The sequence below is a fragment of the Mauremys mutica genome, chromosome 5 (assembly GCF_020497125.1).
Source record: "Mauremys mutica isolate MM-2020 ecotype Southern chromosome 5, ASM2049712v1, whole genome shotgun sequence".
Lineage (NCBI taxonomy): Eukaryota > Metazoa > Chordata > Testudines > Geoemydidae > Mauremys > Mauremys mutica.
The window spans coordinates 130762942-130775624 of NC_059076.1; the positions used below are offsets into that span (position 1 = coordinate 130762942).

At 43.6% G+C, this 12683-nt stretch overlaps 1 gene segment (V, D, J or C); it reads right to left on the reverse strand.

Annotated features, from left to right (window-relative positions):
* Positions 1–1229: 1229 nt before the first annotated feature.
* Positions 1230–11106, reverse strand: LOC123371803. The segment is given in 4 exon segments: positions 1230–1320; positions 5995–6068; positions 10354–10703; positions 10966–11106. Coding segments are annotated over 4 exon segments (564 nt in total).
* Between the last annotated feature and the right edge of the window lie 1577 nt (positions 11107–12683).

Here is a 12683-nt window from a genome sequence, read left to right on the forward strand (position 1 = left end):
ATGACCCTTGGTAAATTGTTCCAGTGGTTAAGAACTGTCACCGTTAAACATTTACACTTTATTTCCAGTCTGCGTTTGTCTAGCTTCAACTTCCACGTTATACCTTTCTGGGCTAGACTGCGGAGTCAATTATTATACAGTGTGATAAGTCACCCCTTAGCCTTTTCTTTGTAAAGCCAAATAGATGGAGGTCTTTGAGTCTGTCATTATAACGCAGATTTTCTAATTCTTAAATCGTTCCCGTGGCTCTTCTCTGAACCATCTCCGATCAACATCCTTCTTGAAGTGTGGCTACTAGAACTGGATACTAGTCCGGCAGTGGTCACTCTTGGGCCAAATATGGAGGTAAAATAACCTCTCTACTCCTACTTCAGATTCCCCTGTTTATACGTCCCAGATTTACTTTAGCTTTTTTGGCTCCAGAGTCGTGATTATCTACCATGACCCCCAAATCTTTTTCAGAGTCACTGCTGCCCAGGGTCGAGTCCCCCATCCTGTAAGTATGGCCTACATGGTTTGTTCCCAGATGTTTACATTTACATGTAGCCATATTAAAATGGGGATTGTTTCCTTGTGCCCAGTTTTCTTAACAATCCAGATCGCTCTGTCAGTTGCCTGTCCTCTACATTAGTTACACTCCCCCAGTTTTTGTGTCATCTAACCTTTATCAGTGATGATTTTATGTTTTCTTCCAGATCACTGATAAAAATTAAAAATAGCAAAGGACCAAGAACTGAGTCCTGTGGGACTGCACTGGAAAAACACCCACTCTATGATGATTCCCCAATTTACCATTACATTTTGAGACCTATCAGTTAGCCAGTTTTTAATCCATTTATTGTATGCCATGATAATGTTATACAGTTCTATTTTTTTTAATCAAGATGTTTTGCAGTTCCTGGTCAAATGCCTTACAGAAGTCCAGTTATATTACAACTTAATTACATTTATCAACCATACTTATTATCACAGAAAAAGAAGACACCAAGTTAATTTGACAGGATGTGTCCAATCCTTTGGGATTGCTAGAACTTTTTAAAATGATGAATAAGATTTTCAGAAATCCTCATCATACCTGACTTGGGTGTCTAGGTGGAGGCCTGAGGCTGGGTTTCTTTAAGGGAACTGTTTTGTTGACTTCTGAGTAATGAGCAGGAGCGGTGCTAGGGTTTCTGGTGCCCTAGGCAGAATTTGGGGGGCGGCATTTTGTTATTGAGTTATTGATCTGCTCAATTGCCTGCCGCTGTTTTCTGCAGCACGTCGGCAGAAGATCCTTCTTCGGTGGCATGACGGAAGCAGAACTGGAAGCTCCTATGCGCCCTGTGGGGAGCGCACAAAATGCTACCCCCCGAATCCTGGCGCCCTAGGCGACCGCCTAGGGTCGCCTAATGGAAGCACCGGCCCTGGTAATGAGTGAGATATAATAGAAGCTCTTTTATGATGGCTGGGTAAATCTAAGTATTGGAATATCCACCAACTTTGGGGATTGCCTGCCCCATTCTTTGCAGTTCACCCTAATTGAGTGACCTCAGCTGACTCCCCCGAGCCTCCGGTCATGGTCATATATACATAGATGGCACCTCCGCTCTCTCCTAGTAGATTAATGTACCAGATAACATCATCATTGAACCCTGTGAGACTTTGCGTAAGAGAGCCCACCAGGCAAGATGAGCAACTGCAAAATACTGAGTCCTGTCAGAATGATAAGAAAGGGGCCTGTGTCATGGTTTCTGGAGAATGTGATGTTACATTTTGCACCCCACAGACAGTATTATATAGAGCTGATTGTAAAACTCATATTTTTCCTATGAAAATATTAATTACAGTAGGCTGCAAGCAAAGTGTTCTGAGTTTAGTAACAAAGACAGTTTCCTCAACCAAACACAAAGGGACATGGATAACAGAAAAGAAAGGAGAAAGTTAATGGAATCAAAGAATGAGATGCTCCTTTGTTAGGTGGTAGGACTGGAGAGCGATTATTGTTGTCAGCTTTAGGGCTAAATTATAGCTCTTTCCTCATGCAGGCAGAATCCTTGGTCCCTCTGAGATGAGGCAGGAAAACTGGATTGGAGGAGTGGTTGAGATGATGGATAAAATTCTCATTCCTTTGCCAAAGTGGAGAAGAGACAGCATCAGAGGAACACTCAGAAAAGAAATCCAGGGATTATTTAAGGTAGGTTGTTAAACCGAAAAAACACCATGACCTGAGGTTTTATAGCCTTTGCACTCATTAGACCTGTAGTGTGGAGTGGAAAATGAAATAAAAGTAAAGGTTAGATGCAGAACAGAAAAAAAATACCAGCTGATCAAGAACAACACTGTCTGTCTGTGCCAAGATCCACCCATGTACCAACAAGATCTCTTGGTCAGCATTGACAAAGGCTTGAATATGTAAAACCACATCGAGCTGTGGTTAGTTTACTGAGCATGTTCTCTATTTGGGAGCTATAATTTTAACATATCTTCATTTGGGCCAAAATGATCATACCCCGGTGGGTGTGTCATAAACAGTTAGTTAAGGGTTAAGGTTTTTTTCTACCTGTAAAGGGTTAACAAGCAGTACCTGTGAACACCTGACCAGAGGACCAATCAGGGACAAGGGATTTTCAAATCTCTGAGGAGGGAAGTTTTTTTTTCTGTTCTTTGTGTTAGAGAGTCTCTCTTGGGAGTTAAGGGAGTCCAGACATCTTAATCAAGTCCTCCCAGGTTTCTGCAATAAATTCTTCTATTCAAGCTAGTGAGTATTAGCAAGGAACTAGTATTCTTATACTTTTATTTCTGTATTTGCAAGTCTGTGTTTTGCTATAGAATTTCTTTAATTCTGTACTGTTATTGCTTTTACTGAGAAAGAAAGGAGTGGGGATTCTCTCCAGAGATTGATAAGTTTAGACCCTGTGTATTGTTCCATCTTGGTATTACAGAGACAGTTACTTTCTTTTTATTCTTTAATAAAAGGGAGGGGGGAGGAAGCAGGGGGGGAATGGTTTATTTCTCCTGGGTGTAAGAACTCCATGGATTTGGGGCTCTTGGGATCCCCAAGGATTTTGGGGAAGGACTGTGTCCCAATACACGTACATTATTGGGTGGTGGCAGCTTTTACCAGATCTAAACTAGGATTTTAGTGTTTAGTGTTAGAAGAGAGATTTTCTTTATGTCATTCTCCCCTATGAATCAATGGAGGAGTCATCTCCCATCTGATTTATCCCTTTTATACGCATGGGCTGGGAAACCCTTTGTTATATATCTGTTTATATTGGCATTAACAACATCATCCATCATATATGTATTGCACTGGAGTCACTTTAGTTTTTGCTGCTGTTTGTGGAAGTCTTGAGCACATTCCCCTTTGGGATATTTGGAGCTGATGTTGAAGTTGAACAGAAGGAGAACTGGGTTTGTCAGAGGATCAGAGTTTCAACCTGGAGAATCAATTTGTGTACTATTAGTTAGAACGTTGATGATTGTTACATTAGGCTTATGGAAGCCATTTAAGGTTATACACAACATTTCAAATATTACAGCATTTTGGTTGAGTTTTATGCTCGTGTGCTGCCATCTGGTGGCAAGATTAGAAGAATCAACACCGTTGTTAATTTGAGGTGAAATTTACACTCTGCAGCTAAGGTGGGACTTTCACTTCAGAGGGGTAGCCATGTTGACAACAGTTGACAAGAAGGTGTGAGTATCAACTACTTCTTGTAGTGACCCAGCCACTCCCAGTCTTTATTCAGGCCTAATTTCATAGTGTCCAGTTTGCAAATTAATTCTAATTCTGCAGTTTCTCATTGAAGTCTGTTTTTGAAGATTTTTTGTTGAAGAATGGCCACTTTTAAATCTGTTATTGAATATCCAGGGAGATTGAAGTGCTCTCCTACTGTTTTTTTTTTTGAATGTTACAATTCTTGATGTCTGATTTGTGTTCATTTATTCTTTTGCATAGAGACTGTCCAGTTTGGCCAATGTACATGGCAGAGGGGCACTGCTGGCACATGATGGCATATATTACATTGATAGATGTGCAGGTGAACGAGCCCCTGATGGTGTGGCTGATGTGGTTAGGTCCAATGATGGTGTCCCTTCAATAGCTATGCAGAGTTGGCAACAGGGTTTGTTGTAGGGATTGGTTCCTGGGTTAGTGTTTCTGTTGTGCGGTGTGTAGTTGCTGGTGAGTATTTGCTTCAGGTTGGGTAGCTGTCTGTAAGTGAGGACTGGCCTGTCTCCCAAGGTCTGTGAGAGTAAGGGATCGTCCTCCGGGATAGGTTGTAGATCCTTGATGATGCGCTAGAGAGGTTTTAGTTGGGGGCTGTAGGTGACGGCTAGTGGCGTTCTGTTACTTACTTTATTGGCCCTGTCCTGTAGTAGGTGATTTCTGGGTATCCTTCTGGCTTTGTCAATTACAAAAAGTAATTTTCCCTCTGTTGATACTCACACCTTCTTGTCAACTGTTGGGAATGGGCCACATCCACCCTGATTGAATTGGACTCATTAGCACTGACCCCCAACTCAGTAAGGCAACTCCCATCTTTTCATGTGCTGTATATTTATACCTTACTACTGTATTTTTCACTCCATGCAGCTGATGAAGTGGGTTATGGCCCACCAAAGGTTATCCCAAAATAAATATGTTAGTCTCTAAGGTGCCACAAGGACTCCTCGTTGTTTTTACTTTCACTTTAGTAATTCATAGGCCTCATGCCGGCTCTCACAAGGGGTAAATGTCAGCATGGTTTGCTGTATTATTCACACAATATGGAGAGTAAGATACACAGGTGAAACTCTTTATGAACAAACCCGTATTACAAAAGGCACCTGTTAAACGGAGGTCAATGTTCGTTACCAAAGCTGTTAGACCAGTGGTGGGCAACCTGCAGCCCGTGGGCTGTATGCCGCCCATCTGGGTAATCTGCTGGCGGGCCATGAGACAATTTGTTTACATTGACTGTCTGCAGGTACGGCCGCCCGCAGCTCCAATTGGCCACGGTTCGCCGTTCACGGCCAATCAGAACTGCAGGAAGTGGAGCCGGCTGCAGGGACATGCTGGCTGCTGCTTCCAGCAGCACCCATTGGCCGGGAGGTTTTGTATACATTGCTATCTCTGAACTGCTAATGCTCAGCCAAACAGCGCCCGATCCAGTCGGCACAGGATGGGGTTTTCTTCCAGTCCATCAGGTGGTTTCTGTGCTCCCATTAGAGCAGAGGTAACTGGGTTTCCCAAGGAAAATGTTTGGTTTTTTGTATGTTGGTGGTGGGGAGCATAGGGGAGGTACAGAGAAGGGTGTTGCAGTGAGGAGCCCTGGATGCTGATACGGACCACTGAGCCTTAAGTCACAGCACAGCAACTACACTGACACTGTGATGAACTTCACAGAAATCTGCTATTGCAGACACCCAGAGCAGGGAGGTTTTTGTATTGGTCTGTATCACTGTGAGAGGTGAGCTATGCCTCTGCAAACAGTAGTAATCTGCTGCATCATCGGCTTCAACGCTGCTGATTGCGAGAGTGTAATCGGTGCCAGACCGACTGCCACTGAACCGGGCTGGAACTCCAGAGGCAAGTGTGGAGTCCCAATAGATAAGTAACTTAGGAGTTTGTCTGGGTTTCTGTTGGTACCAGGATACATACTGGCTGCTAAGGCTAGAACTGGCTGTACATCTGATGGTGACTTTTTCTCCTGGAAACACTGAGAGGGATTCTGGAGTCTGAGTCATTGTGACCTGCCCATAGGAGCCTGCATTAAATATGAAATCAAAATAAATACAGAGAAAAGGTCATTGATAGAGAGCAACAATAAATAATAGTTACTGACATTTGCAGCTTTCGACAATGGTCTGAAATGCATCATACAATACAAGATGTTCACAATTGTTATATTTAAGCCATAACTGTGACAAATTACTTGTTTAATAGACAGTCTAGCTACAATGTTTTGAACTTTTAAAATTTAAATGGATCACTGTACTTTTTAGCAAGTGTCGTCCAGTTCTGATTCTTACCTGGAAGCCAGAGCGCCAGTAGCCAGAGCAGCTGAGTCGGGGAGAACATCTTGGTACGTCTGAGCTGGCAGGTGCTGCTCAATAAACCGCGGAGAGTGGAACAAAATCTTTTATAGCCCCCAGAGCAACAGGGCAGCGTCACTGGGGAGTTCACATGCAAAGCAGCCTCTGTGTGCGGGGTCCTGGTCTCCCTGGTGTGACTATACATAGAGCTGGTTTCTGTGCATTATTGCAGGAACCACGATGTACAGACACTCTTTTCTCAACCTGTGTATTATATAATTTTAACATTAGCTTTAATATATTTTAAAATCTGTTTTTATATGTTGGCTGGTGGCTGTGCAGAGAATTCAGCTTCATTGGTTTGTTACAATATTGTACTAAATATGAAGAGTCCCATATTTAAAGTGAGTTAAGAATATGTCTGAAATACAAGATACCATCTGTGCAAGGCACAAATCTTTCACCATTACTGCACCTTATTTTATATTAGCCCACTGTAAAAAAAACAAAAACCTTGGGGGTTAAGGGACAGACTTTTATAGGTATTTAGGTTACTAAACACCTATTGATTTCAAGGGGGTACTAAGGTACTAGTTGATGTGAGTTATGTTGGCAGAGCTAATTGTTAGTTACAAACATAAAATCTTTGCTCTCTTATTGTGGTAGATGTTAATTAGGTATGATTGTATGAAATAGCTCACTTAGATAGAGACAGATTAGTCACAAGATATATGTAAAGAGGACACCCTTGCATTGTATTTTCCTTTCTGCCATACAGGAGGTGTTTTTTTTGTGGTTTGTTTTTCTCTGTTTTCTCCTTCAAAAAGTTGACAGCCCCAGGTTTGGATTCCATAGGGCCTTGCACATTCTCCCCATTTACACCTGTGTCAAGTGGGCTGATTCTCCAGTGACTTTTGCCTCTGTCTTGTGTCTTGCACCAGTGCAAAGGGAGTGTAAAATGCTTCCTACTCCAAGTGGTAACATTTTGACATTCACTGTGCACTAGTGTAAAGGAAAACACGAGAGGCCGGCACGGCACTGGAGAATCAGGCCCTCTGTCCATATGACTTTTAGTTTTAGATTCAGGAAATGAGCAAAGAATGAACTGATATAAAATCTCAGTGAAAATCTCCTGAAAAGCTGCTCAGCCCAGTGTCCCAGCAGACAGGCAGGTGAAGTTCTGACATTTCAAGATGCACTGCACAGAAATCTGCATCCTAGCTACATGCACCCTCTTGAGCAAGGAAGGCCAGATCCTGCTCCCATTGCCCCCGTGAAATTTACCATTAATTTCATCGCGGGTAGGACGTGCGCCTAACCTGCCATCAAATTCTTTTACACCTGAACTCTTGTAGAGTCCAGCAAGTCTGTTTTTATTTTGTGATTGTCTCTGAAGTTTCAGTCTCTGATGTTTGCAAATAAGATTTAGATTGGCTCTGTGAAAGCTCTGGGATTAGGCTCCGCACATGTAGTTTCTTTAGGGAGAAACTCCCAACAGATGACAGCTTCTTTTAGACTCAATGTTCTCTTTATTCACAAAGACAAACAGTCACCCTTACAAAGGTCCATTTCAGAGCACTCTGGCCTCAGATCTCGCCCCTATTTCTCTTCCATTTTAGTTCTTTCCAGATTATTAAATCCTAGATTTTGGGGGATGGTTCAGAAAAACCGCTCACAGTTTGCACAGCAAAATACAGAGGTGGTGCAGGGTGGATGGGAAGGGCACTGGATCTGTAATTCTCCTGCTTGTGTCCACACAAATTGCTAAACACTCTAATGTGGTGATTAGAGGTAGAAATACATTGGGTATCTATGGTGTGTAAGGAGATAGGAATTTTTACCCATCTAGCACAGGCTTGCAATGTATGGTACTTACCAATATAGCATTGCACAGCAGTTACGTGTTAGTTATATGAGAATGAAAGAAACTTCAGAGGGAGGCTTTTGTATTATTCTTCAGCGCCGTGCAAGGTGGCCTTTCACCTTGTTGATAATATGAATGTCCAGCATCATCTGTTTCTACCCCATGCATTGAGAGAATGTGCTCGGTGTATCTGTTCCCATTGATCCAGTCTAGAGGATCCTTGTGATTGATGGAAACTGTATAGATAAGAAGTTTGGGAGTTTGTCCTGATTTGTGCTAGTACCAGGCTATGGTTTGCAGAGGATAGTGATGCTTTGTTCTGGAAACACTCAGAAGGACTTTGGAGACCAAGTCAGCCCAATCGGATCCCTGGAACCTGAATAGAAAGGGAAATATTGATATTTTGTCAATAAAAATGTTTCTATATAGAGTCATTATTTAATTTTGTAGATTTAAACAGTGTTTCTGCTGTTTTCTAAATTCATTATACATTAACACAAGAAGACCCTAAAATGGAAATAAAGAAAAAATCACCAGTGTCTCTGAACTGAGAGAATGCTAAAGCGATATAATGACACTTCCAGATTGGAGTCTCAAGTTGCTTCTTTAAGCCAGAGTTCTATTTGTTTGGTTCTGATCCTGGGTCCAGAGCACTAATAACCAGATGGGCTGAACCTGTGAGATCATCCTAGTGTGTCTGAGTCATATTGTTAATGAAACACAAAGAATAACACAAAATATTTTATCTGCTCTGAACAGCAGGGAAATCCTCGTCCAATGGAATTATGCAAAACATCCAGACTCAGATCTTGTGTCACAGGTTTGGGCCTGAGAACTGATTTGTTTCCATCATTTCAGTGTGTGTAGAGTTTTAGGTTACCATTCAAAATGCTGTCTGACCTGCTGTGTATCACAGACCATTACATTTCACTCAGTTTCCCAAAATGTGGGAAAGCACGTCTCAAACCATCCAGCCTTGATGTGGAGACATGAAGAGATGGAGAATCCACCATTGCCCTTGGCAGTTTGCTCCTATCATGTTCTTCTGTACCACATATGGGCTGGTCACAATGCTTGCTTATAGACCCCAGATATTTTTGTAAAATCCTTTAATGCTCGCTAGGTATTGCTGAAGTTCATTTAAACAAGGTTTGATACATACAATGCCACCTAATGGCTGATAATTATAATGCAGTGTAGCATTCTATTACTCTTCCATCAGATTATTCCTACTGTTAAAAGTTTGTGCTTAATTTCTAATTGGAAGTAGGCTGGCTTCAGGATTCAGCCACTGGTTCTTGTTGTGCCTTTCTCTGTAGAAAAATGGGTCTTTTCGTATCTGGTGTTTTCTCCCCTGGAAGGTACTTGTGCAATGTAACCAAGTCACCTCTCAGTCTTCTTTTTCATAAACTAAACAGCTGGAGCTCCTTAAGTCTCTCACTGCAAGGCATTTTCTGCAGCCCTCAAATCATATTTTGGCTCTTTTCTGCACTCTCTCCAATTTTCAACATCCCATTTACATTGTGGGACACCAGAACTGGATTCTGCATTCCCGGGTGGGTCTCACCAGTGCTGTTTGCAGAGATAAAATCCCCTCCATAGTCCTACTCACTGCTCCCCTATTTATCAGGGATCACAATAGCCCTTTTCTCCACAGCACTGCATAGAGAGTTCATGCTGAGTTGCTTGTTCTCTGACCCTTAAATACTTTTCAGACTCACTGCTCTCCAGGATACAGTCCCCACTCTGTAGGTATGGCCGGCATTCCTTGTTCCTGAGAATAGGACATAATTGTGGTACTGCAGACTCTGGAGTATGGGATCTGCTAGGAGATATTGGCATTTCACTAGTGACCATTTTGTCTGATTAGTGACTCCAGCCTTTAAAGTGGCTTCTTGTTCTGCCCTTCAGACTCCCTCTCAGTGCTACTATGGGGGCAGTGCGGCTCCACAGCATCCCCTAGAGGATGCACAACCCAGCCCTTGGCTATATAACAGGGGTCATGTTCTTAAATCTCCATACACAGGTCTCACATTCATTACTATGCACAACGGGATCAAACTAATGGAGCTGAACATCCCCTAATTTCAACAATTTCCATTCCCAGGGAACTACGTGATCACAGTTTGTTGACATCCCTCATTGATCACCAGCTGATGAGTTATGCTCAAAGAATGTGCAGGTTAAAAATTACAGATAGCATACCTAGACTAATAGCAGCCAGTATATCACAGGGGCAGCCTCCCTCTGTTATTTAAGCCACTTTTGCAGTGGTATCCAGTTGAGTGAAGCAGATTTCAACCCCTTCCTTCCAACAGGCTTGATCCAATGCATTGGAAGGTCTCTCATTGATTTCAGCGGCTATTGGATTAGCCCTATCTACAGTGCAGAGACCCTGCACCCCACTGCAGCAGAGCACAGCATAACACAGAAGTTATGTTCAAACTGTTATTCTCTTGAGAAAGCATCTGTAACAGGAGAGAAACCGAAACCAAACAGGGCAGGGAGGTTTTTGTATGGGTCTGTATCACTGTGAGAGGGAAGCTATAACCCTGCTGACAATAGTAATCTCCAGCATCTTCAGCTTCTACGCTGCTGATAGTGAGAGTGTAATCAGTGTAGCCACTCCCAGAGCCACTGCCACTGAACCGGGCTGGGACCCCAGTGTAACGGGAGGTAGCATCATAGATAAGAAGCTTAGGAGCTTGTCCTGATTTCTGTTGGTACCAGGCTACGTTGTTGCCTGTGCTGGAACTGGCTTTGCAGTTGATGGTGACTCTGTCTCCAGGAGACACTGCCAGGGATTCTGGAGTCTGAGTCATCACAATCTGCCCACTGGAGTCTGAATTGAAAGGAAAATGTAAATTAACATAATGCATGAGTCAGAAAATTCATGTTTTCACTTTAGTTTTCTATCATAGTTTATCCTTTTCTCTCAATTAACTAAAATTATGAAAAATGAATGCATTTAAAAAAAACAAAGAATGTAATAAATTTGAGATTGAGCAATCTATTGTGTGTATATATGTATGTGTGAGAGAGGCTTCCAGGGCTCAGTCTCCCGTTATCCCACCAGACCAATGTTATCTCAAATGGAATCTTACCCTGGATCCAGAGCACTAGCAGCCAGATGAGCTGAGCCTGTGAAATCATCTTGATACGTCTGGACAGACCGGTGCTGATCAATAAACCCTAAAGACTGTAAGAAGGGACTCCATATATAACTGCTCAGAGCAGCAGGGAAAGATCGGGTAGACGTGAATATGCAAAGCATCTCGCCTCAGGCCCTGAAAATGGAGAACTGATTTGTTTGCATCATTTGAGATGTTTTGTCATTTTTATTGCTGTCCCTTATGACAAAGTACTGCCCGCACTCAGTATTCCAGCGTCTGCAGTGTGTTCAGGGTGAGTTTGATACGTGCCTGTGCTGCCACCTGCTGAAACGGGAATGTTCAGCTCCATGAGTTTGATCCTGTTGTGCATAGTGATGAACGTGAGACGTGTATGGAGATTTAAGAACATGACCCCGTTATACAGCCAGGGCTGGGTTGTGCATCCTCTTGGGGACGCTGTGGAGCCGCACTGCCCCCATAGTAGCACTGAGAGGAAGTCTGTGCTGGGGCTGATCAGTGGCCCGGAGGGGCGCCCCTTTCTACAGCCGATCTCTCCCCCTGGGTGTGTTATCCCCTCCTCACTCCTTCCAGGTGATTGGTCACTGGGGGATGAAGGAGGTGAGCAGTCCCTGCTCGGGTGAGTGGCCTCTGTGCAGGCTGCCCCAGTGACAGATACTCTCTACATGGCCCACTCCTCCTGTGCATCTGTCCAAGGGCCACTCTCGTTCTAGCCCACACTGCTAGTCACACAAGGGCTGGCACTTCGGCTCTGTTGTTTGAACAGCCTTTCATTGAGAGTAAATTCTGCCACCCCCTCCACAGTGTGGACAGGCCCAGACTCAGGGATGCTGTGGGCCTGCTGCTCTGGGTCTCAGGGTATATAACCCTGTACAGTGTGGAGGGAAATATTGCAGGACCTCCATTTGCTAGTTGCTCTTGGAGAGAGGGGTGCATAAGCCAGTCCACCAGTCATTGCCATTTCTGGAGTGGAGATGCTAGGACCACAGAGCTTGCACCATCCTAAGGCTGGTGTAGAGTTCTCAGGGCAGATTTTCGGTCACTCTGTACTCTAAGACGAGGCTCTGTTTCCCTGGCATACCCTCAGTGAGCTCCCATGTGCCCTAAAGGAGGAGAATTGGAGCTGTAGTGACTGAGTCGAGGTTTTTAGAACTATTCTGCCTGCGTAAGGCAAACTCTGGAGGGGAAGCACTCAGGAGTGATTGATCCCTAAAGTTGCTTTTGAAAAGAGCCCCCGGAAGAAACAGCACATGGGGCAAAGGTGTGTGTGTGTGTGTGTGTGTGTGTGTGTGTGTGTGTGTGTGTGTGTGTGTGTGTGTGTGACAGAGGGACTGCCAAATCTAGCTGCATGGCACAATAATGTGCCCTTTGACAGATCCCAGCTTTCTGTGTGCAGCCACATTTCCTGCATCCCCACAAGCTGAGGCAGCCACATTGTTCCCATCATGGTCCAAAAAAACCCAAAACATCAAATTATTCTGCTCCTTAGAAATCAGCTGTGGAAGAGCGCTGGAGCTAAAAATGTAAGGGACCGACACAACCCGCCCTGAAGTCTATGGTGTCTTTCCACTGACTTCAATGGGATTTGGATCAGAGCCATAATTCATAAAGACCTGGAGACTCTCAGATAAGATAACCAATGGGAAGTCCTGTTCATTGGCAAACCTTTAATTTGTAATAACCAAATAGTG